Source organism: Salmo trutta, chromosome 2, assembly GCF_901001165.1.
Source record: "Salmo trutta chromosome 2, fSalTru1.1, whole genome shotgun sequence".
Classification (NCBI taxonomy): Eukaryota; Metazoa; Chordata; class Actinopteri; order Salmoniformes; family Salmonidae; genus Salmo; species Salmo trutta.
This window is the reverse complement of record NC_042958.1, coordinates 69,315,099-69,338,059: the sequence shown is the minus strand read 5'-3', so window position 1 is coordinate 69,338,059 and position 22,961 is coordinate 69,315,099. Positions and strand designations below refer to the sequence as shown.

The 22,961-nt window shown below is 43.0% G+C and overlaps 1 protein-coding gene across 1 annotated transcript in view; it reads right to left on the bottom strand.

Moving 5' to 3' along the window:
• The window catches only part of lrp2b (low density lipoprotein receptor-related protein 2b), a 113,536-nt gene that overhangs the window by 1,122 nt on the left and 89,453 nt on the right, over positions 1 to 22,961 (bottom strand). The window contains exons 65-82 of the mRNA XM_029712806.1: positions 21,799 to 21,921; positions 20,582 to 20,710; positions 14,029 to 14,160; positions 11,493 to 11,618; positions 11,005 to 11,148; positions 10,605 to 10,770; positions 10,191 to 10,319; positions 9,633 to 9,853; positions 9,097 to 9,279; positions 8,891 to 9,010; positions 8,488 to 8,575; positions 2,368 to 2,432; positions 2,033 to 2,159; positions 1,600 to 1,669; positions 1,295 to 1,432; positions 652 to 753; positions 306 to 371; positions 9 to 65 (exon numbers count right to left, since the gene is read on the bottom strand). Coding sequence (XP_029568666.1) covers positions 9 to 65; positions 306 to 371; positions 652 to 753; positions 1,295 to 1,432; positions 1,600 to 1,669; positions 2,033 to 2,159; positions 2,368 to 2,432; positions 8,488 to 8,575; positions 8,891 to 9,010; positions 9,097 to 9,279; positions 9,633 to 9,853; positions 10,191 to 10,319; positions 10,605 to 10,770; positions 11,005 to 11,148; positions 11,493 to 11,618; positions 14,029 to 14,160; positions 20,582 to 20,710; positions 21,799 to 21,921 — 2,186 coding nt within the window. The remainder of the gene's footprint in view (positions 1 to 8; positions 66 to 305; positions 372 to 651; positions 754 to 1,294; positions 1,433 to 1,599; positions 1,670 to 2,032; positions 2,160 to 2,367; positions 2,433 to 8,487; positions 8,576 to 8,890; positions 9,011 to 9,096; positions 9,280 to 9,632; positions 9,854 to 10,190; positions 10,320 to 10,604; positions 10,771 to 11,004; positions 11,149 to 11,492; positions 11,619 to 14,028; positions 14,161 to 20,581; positions 20,711 to 21,798; positions 21,922 to 22,961) is intronic.

The following is a 22,961-nucleotide window of genomic DNA, read 5'->3' as shown; positions in this document are numbered from 1 at the left end:
ACACTCACCGAGAACATTGGGTTTATGAAATTGTCGTCGGCATTGTCATCAGGAATGGGTTCGAACTGAAGAGGGTGGTGTGAAAGAAAAAATTATTGGCATTCAGGCAAATTAACATGAACTTATATCTCAAACAAAGATATCATATGACCATATTCAAGTACGCATAACATTTACAGAATTTTCATAGTATGGTATTCACAGAGAGAGCTGTACACTACAATTAAAACATGACAGTACTCATCATCATATATAATTTTCACAAAGTACAGAGTCGTATTGTCCTTTATCATCTCCATGGATACCTTTAGTGACTCGTCGGCGACTGGTTCCTCGGGAGTCAGTTCCTCATCTGGATTCTCAAAGGCCCCCTAAAATGGCAGCCAGATTTTTTTTATTTTTATAAAAGCCTGAACTGTAAAGATCTTACTCTATTGTCTGATATTTTAAAGGGAGAGTTCACCTCAAAATCAAAACTTGTCAGTCTGAGTTAAGACCACATTTAAAGGGATAATTCACCCTATGTCAAAAGTCAGCTAAAACTTAAAAAAGTTAACTATCCCATGAAAATGAAAACAAGCTGACCAGCTTTTATTTTAGATGTGAACTATAACTAGCCCCTTAATGTGTTTTTTTTCAACTGGTGCCTACCTCGACTGATACAGTATTAGCAGGTGTGGCGCTAGCGTCAGGCTCAGGGTCAGGCTCAGCTACCACATGAACCTCAGCATACAACGGGTTCTCAATGTTCTCCTATAGAACCAAGGACAACATAAAGAACAGTTCAGAACTACGCGCAAGATACAGGTCGACAGGGTGGTCATCCTCATGTTCTATGTTCTGAATGACATTGGCATACTGCTCAGTGCATGTCCCTAAAAACAATAATAATACACTTTTTAACTAGCTCTCAATTGAAACTCAAAAACAAGGGTCTTCAATCTGGCCCACAAGCTGATTGGATGTGACCCGCCAGTGTTGTCTTAGTAAAAGTAAAATCATAGAACTGCTGAAATCCACATTGGGATGATTTAACAGAATACAGTACATTATAGGGCTTCCAAGTGGCGCAGCGGTCTAAGGCACTGCATCCCTAGTTCGATTCCAGGCTGTATCACATCCGGCCGTGATTGGGAGTCCCATACGGCGGCGCACAATTGGCCCAGCGTCGTCCGGGTTTGGCCGGGGTAGGCCGTCATTGTAAATAAGAATTTGTTCTTAACTGACTTGCCTAGTTAAATAAAAGGTTACATAGTACATATATTAGCTAATAAAGTATATTTGGTGTATTGACCATTGCTGTCCCATTGGGCACAAGGATGGCAGTAGTGATAGCGTTAGGGGCAGGTCTCTCAACCCCCTCAGCTGCATAGGCGGGGTTCTCAAAACTCTTCCCCCCTGCCTCCTCCATAGGAACAGCAGTACAGGGCTCCTGATGAGACAAAGATGAGACATAGACCGTTAGACTATGTAAAGAGACCCCTTGCATGAACATAAGCTAACCACAGTACTGTAGGTGTCTGTGTGCTGGAAAATACTGATTGAAATACTTTAATGTTTTTGTTTTATGGATTATTAACAAATCATGATCAGACAAACCGCTTTGCTGCTTGGGCCCGGGTCACTCCCCTCCTCATTTGATGGGTCAGAGCTTTGATATGGGGCACCCCTGAAAATATCCAATAAAAGTACACTTGGCATGAATGAAAGGATTAAGATACAGATATTAGCTCTGTATTATGAGGAAACTTAGCTTTAGCACTAACGTCCCTTTAGAATCGAATGGGTTGTTGGGCTAGCTTTAGCATTAGCATCCCTTTAGATTTAGAATCGAATGGGTTGTTGGGCTAGCTTTAGCATTAGCATCCCTTTAGATTTAGAATCTAATGGGTTGTTGGGCTAGCTTTAGCATTAGAATCCCTTTATATTTAGAATCTAATGAGATGGGGGGGCTAGCTTTAGCATCCATTTAGAATCTAGTGGGCTAGTGGACAAGATATAGTGTGGCAGTACCTGTGGAACTGTGGCTCACCTGAAGCTAGGCATACTTGGCATGATGTGGCTTATTGTCTCCATGACACTGGCCTTCCTCTGGGCAGCATAGACCAGACCCCCAAGGACAAGTACTATCAGTACAGTCACCCCGATTGCTATACCCACTGGGAGGGAGGGAGGGAGGGAAGGAGAGGGGGTTTGCGTGAGGGAGAGGAGAGAATGAGAGAGGGGGTGAAAGAGAAGGGAGATAGGATATGAGGTGAAAGGGAGAAAGATAGACAAAAGGGGAGACGGAAAGACATTGATATCTTGTGGTATGGAAAAAAATATGAACAAAATAACGATGGTTCATGGATATACTGTGGCATGTACCTGAAGATGCGACCACCCCAAATATGTTTATCTCGCAAAAGTCTCCCTGCCATTCTGGAGGACATCTGAGGAAAAAATGTAACCAATGTTATACAGAGGGAGGTAACACCGGCAGGGCTCGTACACTATCCATGATAAGGACAGAGTCACACGTTATGTTCAGGTTATTTGTTGAATTTAAGACTTTTTAATGCCACTTGGAATGCAAATCAATACCAATTTTGAAGTTTGCAAGCGCCACACACCTGCTAATATTCCACTTCATGTTGGCAAAAAGTAGTATTTTTATGTTTGAATTTCACCAAAGGCTATAACCTACAGTACATGGCTCATAATATTATCACGCAGGTGTGCTATTTTAGCAATGCGCATTCTCCTGTAGCCTAACAGATGTAGTAGCATAGTAGCTAGGATATAGATGGCTGAAGCATGAGGTTGCCTATCTGCATTTGTTTAGGCTACCCCCAATGGGCAAATAAATCATTAGCTAAATCACAAACTCTAGGCCTAAGTGTTCAGAATTTTGGCTGCGATACCAATATCAGTTTAGTATAATGATGCTCAATATCATAACAAAAACACTGTGAAAATGCCTTAAAGTCAAATATACAGCTATGTTACTGTATGAAACACGTGGTCAACTCTCCATCTGGAAATCCAAGCCACTGGGTGTGCAGGCTTTTGATCCAGCACTGCTCAAACACACCTGAGTCAGCTTAACAAGGTCCTGTTGAGCAGTTGGTGTGTTAGAGTTGAGGGTGGAACAAAAGTCTACACAAGCAGTAGCTCTCTTGGAGGTATTATGGTATACTATTAGAACATTAGCCTACAACCAAAAAGTCTAAGAAAATGATTCCCTTGTTCAGTGAATCAGGTATCAAATGGCTATACTTTGAAGCAAGGTAGCTCTAGACTGAGTTTTTCCAGTGCCAAGTGTGGTATCCCAGGAGGTCTACCCCGGGGGATGGTAATAGAGGGGAGGTACGTGAGGCGGCGTTGGCTCCCTCTGCTGGGAATACGGGAGCTGGGCACCCCGACACGGACAGCTAAGTGGAGGTAATTAGAGGAAAGTGCCAACCAGCCGTGGAGGCTAAATAAAAGGATCACGATGGCACACCGCGGGAGAGAAGGGGGAGAGAGACGGACACCAGTTAAGAGAGAGAAGAAAGACCGAGCAAAACCTAAGTTATTTCTTTGATATTTATTTTCTGTCTTAAGTAAAGTTGTTTTTCGGACTAAAGCCTCCCTGTCTCTGTGTCAATCTCTGCACGCTCAACCCAACACCCCACGGTTTACCACACAAGTAAGACGTTTCATCTAAAATGTTAATTGAATGCATGATGGATATTTTGATTTGTAATGTTTTTTGTGCATATTGACCGGGGGTAATTGTATGATTAAACAGTACAAATACGACCTATGCAGATCAATCAAGATGATGAGTATAGGGACAAAGTGGAGGAAAAGAGGTGGATACGAGGTGCATGTGACGGGCTTCTAACGATCACGGATTACCACCAACGCCGCCCTACCGGACGAGCTATACACCTTTTACTCACGCTTTGAGCAAAATGACTCTGAGCTGCTGAGTAGAGCCCTTGACGACAACAAGGGCTATGTGCTTACTGTCTTCACGGAGGACGTATGCAAGTCATTCAAGCGTGTTAACCCTCACAAGGCTGCCGGCCCATACGGCATCCCAAGGCGTGCGCTCAGTGCACGTGCAGACCAATTAGCTATTGATGGCGCCGACAGACATTGCAGCTCTGCTTCTAGCTCCTAAGCAACTCTGCAGTGTTTTGTTTTTTGTGTGTGTTATTTCTTACATTATTAGCCCAGAATGTTTCTTCCGTTATTACATACAGCCGGAAATAACTTTTGGATATCAGAGGGCGGTAACTCACCAGTATTATGACCAGGAATATGACTTTCCCGATGTGGATCCTTCGTTCGTAGCCCCCCAGGGCAATTAAACTTATCCCAGAGGTTGCTCCAAGATGCCACCGGCGGAAAAGAGGTATTCGGAGTAGACTTCTAGTCCGACTCAGGAGGCGTGCACACCATCCACCGCTTCCGAGTATATTACTTGCTAATGTTCAGTCTTGGACAACAAAGTAGACGAGCTCAGGGCGAGGATCTCCTTCCAGAGAGACATCAGGGACTAACAGTCTGTTTCACGGAATCATGGCCCTCTCGGGATATACTGTCCCTGTTCATACAGCCAGCTCGGTTCTCAGTTCATCATGCAGACAGGAATAAAGAACTCTCATGAACTACTCATGGTGTGATTGTGATAACATACAGAAACTCAAGTCCATTTGTTCACCCGACTTAGAATATCTCAATCAAATGCTGACTGTATTATCTCCCAAGAGAATTCCCTTCAGTTACAGTCCCAGCCGTGTATATTCCCCCTCAAGCCGATACCACGTCGGCCCTCAAGGAACTACACTGGACTTTATGCAAACTGGAAACCACATATCCTGATTTATTGTAGCTGGGGATTTTAACTAAGAAAATTTGAGGAAAACGCTACCGAAGTTCTGTCAACATATTGACTGTAGTACTCGCTTAGGAAAAACATTAGATCACTGCTTCTCGCCTTTGAGACACCTACAAGGCCCTCCCCCACCCTCCCTTCAGATCACAACTCCCTTCCTATAGGAAGAAACTCAAACAGGAAGTACCCATGCTAAGGTCTATTCAACGTTGGTCTGACCAATCAGAATCCATGCTTCAAGGTTGTTTTGATCACGCGGACTGGGATATGTTCCGGGTAGCCTCAGAGAATAACATTGACGTTTACCCGGACACGGTGACTGAGTTCATCAGGAAGTGTATAGGCCACGGCCTGTTCCCACGGTGTCTATTAAAATCTACCCAAACCAGAAACTGTGGATAGATGGCAGCATTCGCGCAAAACTGAAAGCGCGAACCACCGCATTTAAACATGGCAAGGTGACTGGGAATATGGTTGAATACAAACAGTGTAGTTATTCCCTCCGTTAGACAATCAAACAAAGCAAAATGTCAGTACAGAGACAAAGTGGAGTTGCAATTCAACGGCTCAGACACGAGACATATGTGGTAGGGTTTACAGACAATCACGGATTACAAAGGGAAAACCAGCCACGTCACGGACACCGACGTCTTGCTCCCAGACGAGCTAAACACCTTCTTCGCCCGTTTTGAGGATAACACAGTGCCACCGACGCAGCCCGCTCCCAAGGACTGTAGGCTCACGTTCTCCGTGGCCAACATGAGTAAAACAATTAAGCGTGTTACCCCTAGCAAGGCTGCCAGCCCAGACGACATCCCTAGCCGCTTCCTCAGAGCAGGCGCAGACCAGCTGGCTGTAGTGTTTACAAACATATTCAATCTCTCCCTATCCCAGTCTGCTGTCCCCAATTGCTTCAAGATGTCCAGCATTGTTCCTGTACCCATGAAAGCAATCGTAACTGAATTAAATGACTATCGCCCCGTAGCACTCACTTCTGTCATCATGAAATGCTTTAAGAGGCTAGTTACCTGACACCCTAGACCCACTTCAATTTGCTTACCGCCCCAATAGATCCAGCGAAGCTGTCATCAAGGCAAAGGGTGGCTACTTTGAAGAATCTAAAATATTATTAACACTACATGATTCTCTGTGTTATTTAATAGTTTTGATGTCTTCACTGCAATGTAGAAAATAGTAAAAATTAAGAAAAACCCTTGAATGAGTAGATGTGTCCAAACTTTCGACTGGTACTGTATGTGAGGATGCTTTTTATCGACTACAGCTCAGCTTTCAAAACCATTGTGCCCTCTAAGCTCGCCACAAAGCGCACAGCCCTGGGACTGAACTCCTCCCTATGCAACTGGGTCCTGGACTTCCTGACGGGCCACCCCCAGATGATGAAGGTAGGCAACATTACCTCCTCCACATGGGGGCCCCACAAGGGTATGTCCTCAGTCCCCTCCAGTACTCCCTGTATACCCACGACTGCATGGCCTCACACAGTTCCAACTACATCATCAAGAGTGCTGACGACAACAGTAGTAGGCCTGAATACCAACAACTATGAGATGGCCTACAGGGAGGAGGTAGGCACTGACGGTGTGGTGCCAGGTAAAAAAACCTCTTAACGTCAGCAAAACAAAGGAGCCGATTGTGGACTTCCGGAGGAACCAGACTGGGCACGCCGCCATCCTCATCAATGGGGCCGCTGTGAAGACTGTCAAAACTTCAAGTTCCTCAGTGTACGCATCTCAAAGGAGCTGAAATGGTCAGACCACACTAACACTGTGGTGAAGAAGGAACGACAGCCACTCTAACCTCAGGAGGCTGAAGAAATTCGGCCTGTCCCAGAAGGTCCTCACATCAAAAACATATTGTCGGACTGCATCACAGTCTGGTACAACGACTCCACCGCTGCTGACCGCAAGGCTCTACAGAGGGTGGTACGCTCAGCTGAATGCACCATTGGTTGCACACTGCCTGCTCTCCAAGACACCTTTCAGACCAGGTGTCGCAGGAAGGCCAAGAAGTTTATCAGGGACCTCGGCCACCCGAGCCACGGCCTGTTCTCCCCGCTTCCATCACTCAGATGCGGGCAGTACAGGAGCATCATGGCTAAAACTAACAGACTGGCCAATAGGTTCTACCCCCATACCATCAGGCTGCTGAATAGCCACCACTAGCCTGCTCTCAATGACATACTCTGTTTGTAAAGTGGTGTTATTTCCTCTGTATTGACAGTTGAGAAATAATTGTTATACTCACATAAAGCTGAGACTCTTTTTTAACAACAGTATCAGTAGTTATTTTAAAAAAAACTGTTTTTCACACAATTACATTTTGAAATGTTGCTCAACTGTCAGTATGCATCTCTCCCTTCACTCCATGTTTAAATAGGTGAGCGGCAGTGAGAGCCAGGACAAAACAGGGACAGGGCAGATACATACTTTCATTGCAGGAAGCAGATGAATTAAAGCACATTATTGTTGACCAAATAATGGTTTTAGAGCCAAAACATCTGCAGGAACTAGTGTAGCCTAATCATCGAAATTACAGATGTAAGCAAATTTGCTTCGATAAGAGGGCAATGTTAGTGTTGTCTATCAAAATGTATAGGCTTATTAGACTACCTTGCTCTCATCTCTCTTCTCTGGCAACGGACCGACTCGCACTGGCACACGCACCTGATGTGCACACACAGACATGTGGTTGGATACCTCTTTTACATCTTGAAAGTGTGCCTCGAGTATTATTTGATGTTCAATTTTGTTTATTTTTTTGCCGTGGTGGCAACAATTAAAACCTCTACAGGATCGGTGGGTCCCCCATGGGACGGTTGAGCTAACGTAGGCTAATGCGATTAACATAAGGTTGTAAGTAACAAGAACATTTCCCAGGACATAGACATATTTGATATTGGCAGAAAGCTTAAATTCTTGTTAATCTAGCTGCACTGTCCAATTTACAGTAGCTATTACAGTGAAATAATATCATGCTATTGTTTGAGGAGAGTGCACAGTTATGAACTTGAAAAGTTATTAATAAACCAATTAGGCACATTTGGGCAGTCTTGATAACATTTTTAACAAACATGCAATGGTTCATTGTATCAGTCTAAAACTTTGCACATCCACTGCTGCCATCTAGTGGCCAAAATCTCAATTGCGCCTGGGCTGGAATAATACATTATCGCCTTTCCCTTGCATTTCAAAGATGGTACAAAAAAAGCATGTTTTTTTCTTTTACTAAATCTAATGTGTTATATTGTCCTACATTAATTTCACATTTCCACAAAGTTCAAAGTGTTTCCTTTGAAATGGTATCAAGAATATGCATATCCTTGCTTCAGGTCCTGAGCTATAGCTAGTTAGATTTGGCTATGTCATTTTAGGCGAAAATTGAAAAAAAAGGGGCGGATCCTTAGCAGCGGCACAATATAAAGGAAACACTAGTCCTCTCCGTCACATTTGTTAAGACGTTTGAAGACTGAATTTAAGACATTTTAGGACTTATTGAGGCTTTTAAATCAGATAAATTCATTTAAGACTAATACTTTTTAAGGACCCGTGGACACTTAAAAATGGCACTAATAGGACAAGTTAATGTAACAGCCAACTTACATGCACATGGCCTTGTTGTCATCAAAGTAGCATGTTCCACCATTTATACACTGGCATGGAGGGGGCATGGTGGGTGGGGGGTCAAATCCTGACAGAGGTCAGAGTTCAAAGGTTAATACATGGTCAACACTAGTCAGCACAATTTCCTTAAGTGTTTCTTCCTGTTTAAGGTATTACATCATATCCTGTCTCTGCCCAATACTAAAGTTTGGAACAGTGTCTCTCAAAAACGTGTATTTTTGACCCACCTACAGCTATTCCAATTTTGCTGTGGCACACAAAATAGATTAAAATCCTAATGTAGCTAACCACAACAGTCAAACCAAGAGGAACAAGATATAGATAATTGACATTTACAATACAAGACAGAGTCATCAGTCCAAGATGGAGGAGGCTATGGTACCTGCATCACAGTCCGTCTTGCTGCCAAAGACAAAGCTGGTTCCCTCAGGGCAGGCGCAGGTGTAGCCTCCAGGTCTGAGCAGACACAAGTGACTACAGATCCCTTTACAAGGGGTTTTCACTGACAGACACAAGTAAACAATGTCACTTAAACCTAGACTGCATTTTAATTTATATCAAACAGGAAACACAAGAGATGTCACTCACTGCCTATTGAGTTGTATCTCTGCTGCTGGTACACACTGATCTGGGTGAGCCAGGGCCCAGCGGTGAGCAGCTTGGTCTTGGTGCCACGGCCAAACTTGTCCTGCCGGAACACTTCCCCTTTCTCCTGCGTGCTCCAGTAAACGTGGTCCTCAAACACACTCACACTGAAAGGGTTCCGCACATCTGGGCCCACAGAGACAAACACAGGGGTTAGAAATTACAGGTAACCAATTAAACAGAAAAGGGTTAGAAACCATGTAATCTACCACATTAATTTCTGTTCATTTTCAGACCTATAAGTAGTCTAATGTCAAAACGAACCAATTCTCCACAAAACTTAGATTGAGTGTAATGCCCCTTTAAAGAATAAAAAAAAGCATCAAGTTTGAATAGTAAGTCAGCTGACTGTCACAGAGAGGCATGGCAATCGTATGATAGAGTTTTGTACAAGTAAAGCCAACAATAAAAAATAGACTATTTTCAGGCCTCGTGTTTCCCTCCACCCCATGGTGTATTACTCTGCCCTCCAGCCTCACCAATATACAGTGCAGTGCGGCGGTCTTCTCCGGAAGGTAGCACCGACTCAATGCGACTCTCCTTGGCATCGGACCAGTAGACCCGGTCACCGTTGGCGTAGTCGATTGACAAGCTTGTGGGAAAACCCAGGCCATCGGGCACCAGGACATTCCGGTGCTGCCCGTCCAACCATGAGTACTCGATCCTGGCCGCGGTTCCGCGGTCCGCCCAGTACAGCATCCTGGATGAAGAAAGTAAAGCGGAAAAGGAAAATGAGGGATACGCGTTTCACCTTCAGTAGATTTATTTTGTAAGGGGCTTTTCAGACAATGTCAGATTTTTTGGTCCAAAGAATTACGAGGTCAACAACAAATATGACCATGTCTCATCCATGACTGCTTGCACATCAATTGTGAAAACTGTTGTACTGCGATGATACATCAATTTGTAGTTGAAACCAGTTCACATTTTCTATTTGTATGATTTTTTTGGGGCAAAACAATTGTCAGGCTCTCGAAGCATCATCCACAGCTTCCAATACAAGCCCCAGACTCATTGCAGCCTACAATGATTCTCACCCCAGTCGAGGATTGACAGCCACAGCAGAGGGATGGTCAACGTCCGTCTTGACCAGGTGCTTCCTGTAGCGCCCATCCAGCATGGCCACCTCTATCCTCTTGACTCTCGAGTCCGCCCAGTACAGGTTCCTATTCACAGGAAAATAAAGAACATGTTACAGCACTGCATATCAAAGTCATTCACAGCCATTAACATAAATATAACAAGTAACATGTAGATACCACTGCCATGGCAATTTCAGTGATTGATATATTAGCTAACAGATTACATTACTGTTCCATAATGTGAACATTTCAGAATATGAATGAAACACAAAACCACACAGTAGGGGAATATGCCCAGTTCTGCATTACAAGGGAAGCTGAACAACAGACAAATAAATAAATAAATGAGGCGTAGCCATGCCGTCCTACCTCCCGACCCAGTCAACAGCGATGCCATCTGGCGTGGTAATGTATTTGATGCCCAGGTCGACAGCGGCGGCTATATTGTTGCTATTGTCGTCCACTGTGGGTATATATGCCCTCTTGATGGCGCCTGCCGCATTGTCCTTCCCCTCCACCGTGAAATACACCATACCTGAGAAAGACATGGAGAGCTTACTCAGCTCTCTTTTAACGTGGATACCTTATGTTTGTCAGGATTATTATTTTGCATTATTTAGTCACTTTTGATTATAATTAGTAACTGTTTCTTTGTAAAAAAAAATGTAAATAAAAAATAATAAAAAATAAATAAAATAGTATTTTTAGTAAAATCGTAGCTATTTTGTCTGGGTCATAGGAGGCAGCTAATTTTGTTTGTGTGACATACTGAGTCCAGTGTTGTTGTGGTCCCAGTCATAGTCCAGAGCCATGATGTGCTCCTGCTCCTCGAGGAAGTCATGGTAGGCCTCCATCTGCAAGTTGAACTTCCGGATACGGATATTCTCTGGGAGCAACAGGAGAGGCCCGGCACCTGGTAAGTTTGTGTTGAAGTAGGAAAAAGTAAAAAAAATTAAAATCAGTTTACCCATAAAACGTTTCTCCAGAAACATCGATAAATCAATAGCAACTGTAATAACAACAAATATTGTTACTCTTTGTTCATAATAGTGTACAATATTATGGAGATTATTTTGAAATCCCAAACACTCAATTTATAGGCTTAAACAGTACTAACATGAGAAAACCAACAAACTGTTAATTTGCAAATTAGACTACTGGTCTTTAATTAGCAAAATACTTAGCAATTAGCATATTTCTAAAGCAAAGCTTTCGGTCTCAGGTCTAAACAACAGTATGGTAGAGGTGTGAACTCACCCTCAGCTTCACACTGGTTGCCATTACCCACTTTGCGGTACCCGGGGGCACACTCACAGTCGTACCCGCCCTTGGTGTTCTTGCAGACCTGCGGGCAAGTCCCATGTACCTCACACTCGTTGATATCTGGGGAAAATGTTGGTAGAAAGTTAACTATATGTGCTTGTTATTGTTTAGAGGGTAGCAAGGTCTAGGTAGGGGTGGGTGGATGTTAGGAAGTGAGTTTGCCCTCCATATTGTAAACATTTACTTAAATGTTATTTTCTAAGCAAAACATGTTTTGGACAAAGAATTGACCAATACTGTACATAACCACAAAAAGGAGTTGTACTAATGCTGCTTTTTACAACAAACACTTTGATTCATGTTCTTTCAGAGGGTTATCTATGCTTCGTTGATTGTGTTTCATTGTTTTCAGTGAACAACAACTCTACAAGGAAGAGATGGAATGAAGGCAATTATCCAGTTAATAAACAATATTCATGTTGTTTGTGTCTGTGTGGGTGTAGTGTAAGTTGAATGTTGTTTAAGTGAATGTTGGAGTGTGTGTGGCGTGTATGTGTGCGTGCAAGCATTAGGGCTGTCCCCGACTCAAAAAAAATCTTGATTGGTCGAGATTTTTAAATGTGTATTTTTCCATATATAGACACATCCTATGTGTTTTAATCAAAATCAACTATATGCACTGAGCTTGTCTGGTGCTTTAAGCGCTCAGTTTGATTAAATAATTAACCTAAAAAGGTCGATGTCCGCTCCCTCGTGGAAATCAAATTCGCATAATACAAAAATCCCCATAAAAATCTGTTTAAGCTAGAGATATCAATTGTTCATTGGATGCGTCTCAATCAACCGCGTCCGCCTAAGTAACACTTCCGTAGCTGCAGTGAAAGGTGATGGAACTAGAACGGTGTTTGTCAGAACATGACGACCCGAAGATCGGTATACTCACAAAATAGTCTGTAGCGTTCGAACGGTTTGGCCTAGAAACTATTATGACCCCTCTATGGAAAGATGACTCTTGCTCTATGACACCCCCACAAGCGTCTTGGGACTCATCTTGCGGTCTGTACAACCGATTTGCCAACGTTTGTCTGTAGAGTCCAAACGGTTTGGGCTACACACTGATATGACCCCTCTGTGTAAAGGTGAGACTTGTTTTGCTCTAGGCCTCAAAAGACTTGTCTGAAGGTCCCATTGTACTAGTTGAAACAATTTATGGAAGTACAGTATATGGACACTGTTTAGTGACAAAAATAAGGGGTTAAATAAATGTACAAAGAATACAACAAATGTTTCCTGATCTTTCTTACATCTCTGAGATATAGGACCTAATAATTCACCTAATACCTTTTTTGCACTATTGGTTAGAGCCTGTAAGTAAGCATTTCACTGTAAGTTCTATACCTGTTGTATTCGACGTACGTGACAAGTAAACTTTGATTTGATAGACACTTCAGAACAAACTTCCTTTAGATTTTCCTTGGGACTATCTGTTGTTCCATGTAGTGAATCTGTTATTCAATGCGTTTGAATGTGCTAATAGCAGTAAGGGACAAAAAATATTTTTTGTAATATATTTTTTTGATACTTCAAGGGGTCTTAAAATTCAAAAAATCAAATAGGAAAATGATCCTTGGTATGACCTTCTTAAAACAATTCCATATTAACTACTAACCCTACTAATGATCATGACAGTTCTTATAATGATGATCATTATAGGAGGAGGAGATCAAGAAAAGGAGGATTATTGTTATTATAAAGATTATTCTTCCTGACAATTTGGAACAGTATAAACACTAAATAAACAAGTAATACCAGAGAGTCTGCACAGCAAATATTAAAAACAGCCGAATTTGTGAAATTGTTCATCCGACATGTTGTGTTGCATGAGGCTTGGTACTCACGGAATCAGTAGCCTATTAAACAAACACTCAAACAGGCAACACAAGCAGGATGTGTCTTATTTCTGTAGATAAAGTATATATGGATGACAAAAAAAAACAGGCACATTTAACAGTTAGGCTATTGATTATAGACCTAATTAAGTTCGGGTTTCCTCTCTCCTCACTTTTCTTAGACAATTAAGGCAAGGGCTGTTTTCTCATCTCCTAACTCGGCTGCTGCCTCCACCACATTGTTGTCAACACCAATATACTGGTTAACTTTGCTATCATGCACAGAGCAACATGGTCTAGGAAAAGGCGCCAATTCAAAGGCGCACTCACGTTTCAGAACCGCGGACAGCAACCGCTATCAAACGAGGGAGAAAGCGCATTTGTTATAAAATATATAGATTTTTTATTAGTGTTGTACCATTGTCCTTAACCATATACAATTTTAGTAGCACATGCCGTAGTGATGGACTGCGCCATCCCCACAGCCTCCACAATGGAGTAGTCCACTCAGACAGGTGTCTTGTACACCATGATTTAGACATTTTTTGCTCAACTAAAGAAATCTGGGTCAAACAACAAACAGCCTATCAACCAGATGACTAAATGGGTCAACCCTAGTGAGCATGTGCATATGTTTGTACCTGTGCAGTTGAAGGTGCTGTCCGGGTCCACTCTGTATCCAGGTCTACAGGAGCAGATGAAGCCGGTCCTGTTCAGGTTGGTACACTCGTGCTGACACAGTCTCTCCTCACAGGTCCGGTCATGGCCAAAATCTGAAACGAGGGCACACAATGGGTCACTTTCTCCATTCGTCTAAATCAGCTTTTGATAAAATCACAGTAATAAACAATCGTTTAAAGTTAAGGATTCTGGTTCAGGCTATGAAAGTAGGTTTAAAGTAAGGTTTCTCAACCCAATCCTCGAGGCCCACCAGTCATTCCATAATTTAGTTGTACTCCAACACTTTGCTGATTAGTTCACTAGTTTCAGTGGTGTTTGAACACATCAAATGCATGGAATTGCGGTTGAGAAAGGCTGAGGTAAATTACCTACTTACATTACATAATAGATACTGTGAAGATAGCATCTGCATAAGGACAACGCATCTTCACTTATACATTCTTAAAATGTGTTAGTTTGTCAAATAGGTTGTTTTTAATTCCGCCCAAATTGTGTTTCATATCATTCAAACCTTGCTATACATGTACCATCAACTTCACCTTCAACAGTTTCAAGTGTTTGTCTTGTCAGTTTGAGTGTGTTCAAGTGTGTTGATTTTAATTACTGTGTTAATTATTGATCTTAATTATTGTGTTTCGCTTTAGAATGGTGTCGGTTTGAACAGTGTAGGAGAAATACTTAATGGAAGGAGGTAGACATGCTTTTATGCTCTGCAGGAAAGTTTGTTGATTTTATAACCTTTACCTTTGTTTATTATTTTAGTTTTTTATTTCACCTTTATTTAACCAGGTAGGCCAGTTACACATGGGATAAACAAACGTACAGTCAATAACACAACAGAAAAATCGATGTGCAGTGTGAGCAAATGTAGAAGATTAGGGAGGTAAGGCAATAAATAGGCCATAGAGGCGAAATAATTACAATTTAGCATTAACAGTGGAGTGATAGATGTGCAGATGATGATGTGCAAGTAGAGATACTGGGGTGCAAAAGAGCAAAAAGATAAATAACAATATGGGGATGAGGTAGTTGTGTGTGCTATTTACAGATTGGCTGTGTGCAGGTACAGTGATTGGTAAGCTGCTCTGAAAGCTGATGCTTAAAGTTAGAGCGAGAGATATGAGTCTCCAGCTTCAGTGATTTTTTTCAATTCGTTCCAGTCATTGGCAGCAGAAAACTGCAAAGAAGGGCGGCCAAAGTAGGCGTTGGCTTTGGGGATGACCAGTGAAATACACCTGCAGGAGAGCGTGCTATGGGTGGGTGTTGCTATGGTGACCAGTGAGCTGAGATAAGGTGGGGCTTTACCTAACAAAGACTTATAGATGACCTGGAGCCAGTGGGTTTGGCGACGAATATGTAGCGAGGGCCAGCCAACGAGAGCATACAGGTCGCAGTGGTGGGTAGTATATGGGGCTTTGGTGACAAAACAGATGGCACAGTTTGCTGAGTAGAGTGTTGGAGGCTATTTTGTAAATGACATCGCCGAAGTCAAGGATCGGTAGGATAGTCAGTTTTATGAGGGTATGTTTGGCAGCATGAGTGAAGGAGGTTTTGTTTCGAAATAGGAAGCCGTTTCTAGATTTAATTTTGGATTGGAGATGCTTAATGTGAGTCTGGAAGGAGAGTTGACAGTCTAACCAGACACCTAGCCATTTGTAGGTGGCCACATATTCTAAGTCAGAACCGTCCAGAATAGTGATGCTAGTCGAGCGGGCGGGTAGCAATCGGTTGAAGAGCATGCATTTAGTTTTACTAACATTTAAAAGTAGTTGGAAGCCACGGAAGGAGTGTTGTATGGCATTGAAGCTCATTTGGATGTTTGTTACACAGTGTCCAAAGAAGGGCCAGAAGTATACAGAATGGTGTCGTCTGCGTAGAGGTGGATCAGAGAATCACCAGCAGCAAGAGCAACATCATTGATATATACAGAGAAAAGAGTCGGCCCGAGAACTGAACCCTGTGGCACCCCCATAGAGACTGCCAGAGGTCCGGACAACAGGCCCTCCGAGGGGGCTATTCGATGGTAATGCAGAACGCCACAGGATGTTTTCGTGCTTGTCAAGGGCAGTCAAGTCTGGGGTGAACCAAGGGCTATATCTGTTCTTAGTTCTACATTTTTTTAAATGGGGCATGCTTATTTAAGATGGTGAGGAAAGCACTTTTAAAGAGCAACCAGGCATCCTCTACTGACGGGATGAGGTCAATATATCTGTCACGTCCTGACCAGTAGAGGGAGTATTTGTTATTGTAGTTTGGTCAGGATGTGGCAGAGGGTATTTGTTTTATGTGGTTCGGGGGGTTATGTGTATGTAGAGGGGTGTTGTATTTATGTGTTCCGGGGTTTTGGTGTATGTTCTGGGTTTTTGTGTTCTAGGTTTCTAGTTTGTATATTTCTTTGTGGTCTGGTTGGCTCTCGATCAGGAAAAGCTGTTCATCGTTGTTCCTGATTGGGAGTCATATTTAAAGTGCTTGTTTTCACCGGTTTATTTGTGGGTAGTTGTTTTTGCACTGCGTTTTGTTAGCCTGCAAAACTGTTCCTGTCGTGTTTCTGTTTTTTCGTGTTCACGTCTTTAATAAATAATATGTTGAGAACGCAACCCGCTGCGCCTTGGTCTTTACATTACGACAGCCGTGACAATATCTGAAGTGTTTTATGGAGCGCTTGACAGTGATGAGGGGTGGTCGTTTGACCGTGGACCCATTACTGAGGCAGTGATCGCTGAGATCCTGGTTGAAGACAGCAGAGGTGTATTTAGAGGGCAAGTTAGTCAGGATGATATCTAAGAGGGTGCCCATGGTTACGGATTTAGGGTTGTACCTGGTAGGTTCCTTGATAATTTGTGTGAGATTGAGGGCATCTAGCTTAGATTGTCGGACGGCCAGGGTGTTATACATATCCCAGTTTAGGTCACCTATCAGTACGAACTCTGAAGATAGATGGGGGGCAATCAATTCACATATGGTGTCCAGGGCACAGCTAGGGGCTGAGGGGGGGACTATAACAAGCAGCAACGGTGAGAGACTTGTTTCTGGAAAGGTGGATTTTAAAAGTAGAAACTCGAATTGTTTGGGCACAGACCTGGATAGTATGACAGAACTCTGCAGGCTCTCTCTACAGTAGATTGCAACCCCGCCCCCTTTGGCAGTTCTGTCTTGTTGGAAAATGCTGTAGTTGGGGATGGAAATGTCAGAATTTTTGGTGGCCTTCCTAAGCCAGGATTCGGACACGGCTAGGACATCAGGGTTGGCGGAGTGTGCTAAAGCAATGAATAAAACAAAAAACTTAGGGAAGAGGCTTCTGATGTTAACATGCATGAAACCAAGGCTTTTATGGTTACAGAAGTGAACAAATGAGAGCGCCTGGGGAACAGGTGTGGTGCTGGGGGCTGCTAAAGGCTATAAGAACTGGTCGCCTAGTGTGTTCGGAACAGAGAGTAAAAGGGGCAGATTTCTGGGCATGGTAGAATAGATTCAGGGCATAATGTACAGAAAAGGGTATGGTAGGATGCAGAGGTAAACATCTTAGTCATTTAGCAGGCGCTCTTATCCAGAGCGACTTACAGTAGTGAATGCATACATCTCATGCATATTTTTTTGCACTGGCCCCCCGTGGGAATCGAACCCACAACCCTGGCGTTGCACACACCATGCTGGCGTTGCAAACACCATGCTCTACCAACTGAGCCACAGGGAAGCCTAGGCATTGAGTGACGATGAGAGGTTTTGTCTCTAGAGGCACCAGTTAAGCCATGTGAGGTCACCGCATTTGTGGGGGGGTGGGACAGGCATGTTGGGCTGGGGGCTCCACAGTAAAATAAGACAATAACTAACCAAAACAACAATAGACAAGGCATATTGACATTAGGGAGAGGCATGTGTATCCAAGTGATCATAGGGTCCAATGAGCAGCAATAGGTGAGTCAGGGAGCCTTCGGTAGTCGCTACTATGCTAGGCGAGCTGGAGACCCGACGATTTAGAGAGCTAGTGGGCCGGGGCTAGCAGATGGGCTTCGGCGACGTTGCAACGGAAAAGCCTGTTGAAAACACCTTTTTGACGATTACGTCGGCAGACCAGTCGTGGTAGATCGGCGGGGTTCCGTGTCGGCAATAAAGGGTCCAGGCCAATTGGCAAAAGAGGTATAGTAGCCCAAGAATTAGCTGGTAGACCTCTTCGGCTAGCCGGGAGAAGGCCTAGCTCAAGGCTAGCTCAAGGCTAACTGGTGCTTGCTTCGGGACAGAGGTGTTAGCCAGCAATAGCCACCCAATTGCAGCTAGCTAGCTGTGACGATCCGGTGTAATGGTCCAGGGCTTGCTGCAGGAATCCAGTGATGAGGTAGAGAAAAAGCAGTCTGATAAATTCTGGGTTGATATTGCGCTGTGCAGACTGGCAGGTATTGACCGAGCTGAAGCTGGCTGGTGTCCGCTAGCAGTGGCTAACTGACTAGTAGCTAGTTAGTTGGCTAGCTTCTGATGGGGGTTGCGATTCTAAAGTATAAAAATAGCAGAACCGTACCACATTGGGTGAGGCAGGTGGCAGGAAAATCTATTCATTTCATAGATGGAAAGTGAGATTAAAATATATACAAAAAATTGACGAAAAAAATGAGGAAAACGACTATTTACACGGGACAAGGCAAACATGTCGACTGCTACGCCATCGTGGATCAATCGTCTGTATTTTAACCTCGTTTTTAACCCATCTGTTTTATAATAATTATTTACAGATTTAGAAAATGTTTCCAATCCAGTTACCATTTTAATTAACCTCTTAGTGTGCATGGGTACGGCCAGTTCCTTCACAGATACAGTTGAAGTCGGAAGCTTACATTCACCTTAGCCATATACATTTGAACTCTGTTTTTCACAATTCCTGACATTTAATCCTTGTAAAAATTCCCGGTCTTAGGTTAGTTAGGATCACCACTTTATTTTAAGAATGTGAAATGTCAGAATAATAGAGAATTATTTATTTCAGCTTTTTTTTCTTTCATCACATTCCCAGTGGGTCAGAAGTTTACATACAGTCAATTAGTATTTGGTAGCATTGCCTTTAAATTGTTTAACTTGGGTCAAACATTTCGGGTAGCCTTCCACAAGCTTCCCACAATAATGACAGAGCTGGTGTAACTGAGTCAGGTTTGTAGGCCTCCTTGCTCGCACACACTTTTTCGGTTCTGCCCACACATTTTCTATAGGATTGAGATCATGGCTTTGTGATGGCCACTCCAATACCTTGACTTTGTTTTCCTTAAGCCATTTTGCCACAACTTTGGAAGTATGCTTGGGGTCATTGTCCATTTGGAAGACCCATTTGCGACCAAGCTTTAACTTCCTGACTGCTTCAATATATCCACATAATTTTCCTACCTCATGTTGCCATCTCTTTTGTGAAGTGCACCAGTCCCTCCTGCAGCAAAGCACCCCCACAACATGATGCTGGCACCCCCGTGCCTCACGGTGTTCTTCAGCTTGCAAGCCTCCCCCTTTTCCCTCCAAACATAACGATGGTCCTTACGACCAAACAGTTCTATTTTTGTTTCATCAGACCAGAGGACATTTCTCCAAAAAGTACGATCTTTGTCCCAATGTGCAGTTGCAAACCGTAGTCTGGCTTTTTTATGGCGGTTTTGGAGCAGTGGCTTCTTCCTTGCTGAGTGGCCTTTCAGGTTATGTCGATATTGGACTCGTTTTACTGTGGATATAGATAATTTCGTACCGGTTTCCTCCAGCATCTTCACAAGGTCCTTTGCTGTTGTACTGGGATTGATTTGCAGTTTTCGCACCAAAGTACGTTCATCTCTAGGAGACAGAACGCGTCTTCTTCCTGAGCGGTATGACGGCTGCGTGGTCCCATGGTGTTTATACTTGCGTAATATTGTTTGTACAGATGAACGTGGTACCTTCATGCGTTTGGAAATTGCTCCCAAGGATGAACCAGACTTGTGGAGGTCTACAATTTTCTTTCTGAGATCTTGGCTGATTTCTTTTCATTTTCCCATGATGTCAAGCAAAGAGGCACTGAGATTGAAGGTAGGCCTTGAAATACACCCACAATTACACCTCCAATTGACTCAAATTATGTCAATAAGCCTATCAGAAGCCTCTAAAGCCATGACATCATTTTCTGTAATTTTCCAAGCTGTTTAAAGGCACAGTCAACTTAGTGTATGTAAACTTCTGACCCACTGGAATTGTGATACAGTGAATTATAAGTGAAATCATCTGTCTGTAAACAATTGTTGGAAAAATACTTGTGTCATGCAAGGTAGATGTCCTAACTGACTTGCAAAACTACAATTTGTTATAGTTTGTTAACAAGAAATTTGTGGAGTGGTTGAAAAACGAGTTTCAATGACTCCAACCTAAGTGTATGGAAACTTCCGACTTCAAATGTACATTGCAGATGATGGTTACTCATTTGTAATGTATCAATAATGTAATAAAAATAATTATGAGCAATGGGTTTTGCTCTCTCAGAAGATTCATGTTGTGAGAGAGTGATGTTGAACTCACTGCAGCCTTTCTCGTCAGTGAGGTCCCCACAGTTGTCATTGTGGTCACACACATAGGGCAGGGCTACACAATGTCCATTGGTACATTTGAACTCCTGGAGCGTGCAAGGAGCCAGGGTGGGCTCACGGCCTGTAAGGAAACACACACACATGCTAGGATGAGCACACACACGTGCTAGGATGAGCACACACACACACACACACACACACACAAGCATGAACGCTAACAAATAACTACTTTTACATTTTTTCAATCTCTAATATTGTCATTTCAATAGTCATAAATGCTGCCCCACTTGCCTTTCACCCTTCATTTGAGATTAAGTCACTGAGTGCCTGTCCAACTGCACTTTAACATAGAGGGTAATCTAACAAAGTCATTATCCATGGAATGTTCGGGCAGATTCCATTGGAAAAAGAGTGTACAAAACATGGTCTTTCCATGACACGACCAGCCTAATCCAAGTGAAAGCTATGATCCCTTATTGATGTCACCTGTTAAATACACTTCAAATCAGTGTAGATGAAGGATAGGAGACAGGTTAAAGAAGGATTTTTGAGACAATTGAGACATGGATTGTGTATGTGTGCAATTCAGAGGGTGAATGGGCAAGACAAAAGATTTAAGTGCCTTTGAACGGGGTATGGTAGTTGGTGCCAGGCGCACCGGTTTTGAGTGTGCCAAGAACTGCAATGCTGCTAGGTCTTTCATGTTCAACAGTTTCCTGTGTGTATCAACAATGGTCCACTACCCAAAGGACATCTAGCCAACTTGACACAACTGTGGGAAGCATCGGAGCCAACATGTGCCAGCATCCCTGTGGAACGCTTTCGAAACCATGTAGTCCATGCCCCAACAAACTGAGTCTGTTCTGGGAGCAAAAGTGGATTAAACTCAATATTAAGAAGGTGTACCTAATGTTTTGTACACTCAGTGCATATTGCAACACATTTTCAAACATAAGGCTTGTTCACTGAACCTTAACCTAATGAATATTTGGGTCAGGGATCCGTTCACTCAAACAATCATAATACTATTTGCATCAGGGCTAGTTTAACTAAACCTAGATAAACCCCAATATGTTGCACTAGGGCTACGGTCACTTCACTAAACATCACTACAGGTTGCATTATTTCTGTGTTTACTGAACCTAATCTCCACAACATATTGCATTAGGGCAGCATTCAGAAATGTTGCGTTGGGGGTGCGTTGCTTACAGAGGTCCTCCTTCTCATCACTTCCATCCCCACAGTCGTCCTTCTGGTTACACAGATTCCCAGAGTAGATGCAGTAGCCGTTAGCGCAGCGGAACCTCGATGGCATCTCACAGGTGATGTTCACTGGGAAACAACACCAAAGGAAGAAATGGGTATTAATTAATTTGACAAACACATACAACTGCATTTCTACAGTTATATTGGTTGCCCTGAGCCCTATATTACGAATTTGGCTTGAGAATTTAGCGAGGTAACTTTGGTCAACTCTAAGTTCAACTCGGGATAATCAATGACACGAAAGTGGCTCACCTTTAAGCCAGTTAAATTGCCAGTTAAATTTCTATGGCAACGAATCCTTCAGAACTAACCTGCTCCGGGGCAGGCTATCTCCGGGATAGCTCCAATTATTCTGAATGAAGGGTTTGAGCTGTGAGTTGGGGACCAATCAAATTAGATTCCCTCCCTTTTGCAAAGAGTGCATCATCATCCCATCAGACGACTGATTAAATATTTAATTAATCAAATGTTTATGTGTGTTAAAAATATAAATATTGAAATACATACAGTGGGGTCTGAAATCATTGACAGCCTTTATAAAGACGAGCAAAAATGACTAAAAACAAACAATTAATATACTGAGGGCTTTATTTTCGGCTGGCGGTAGGAAGCGAAAGTGTCAAACGCATATTACTTTCAAATCAAATGTTAGTCACGTGCGCCGAATACAGTGAAACGCTTACTTACAAGCCCCTAACCAACAATGCAGTTTAAAAAATACGAATAAGAAATAAAAGGAACAAGTAACTAAAGAGCAGCAGTAAAATAACAATAACGAGACTACATACAAGGTGTACCGGTATAGAGTCAATGTGCGGGGGCACCGGTTAGTCAATAAAAAAGTGGTCAGATGAAGCAGATGCTAAGCTACAGGACTGTTTTGCTAGCACAGACTGGAATATGTTCCGGGATTCTTACGATGGCATTGAGGAGTACACCACATCAGTCATTGGCTTCATCAATATGTGCATCGATGATGTCGTCCCCACAGTGACCGCACGTACATACCCCAACCAGAAGCCATGGATTACAGGCAACATCCGCACTGAGCTAAAGGCTAGAGCTGCTGCTTTCAAGGAGCGGGACTCTAAACTGGGAGCTTATAA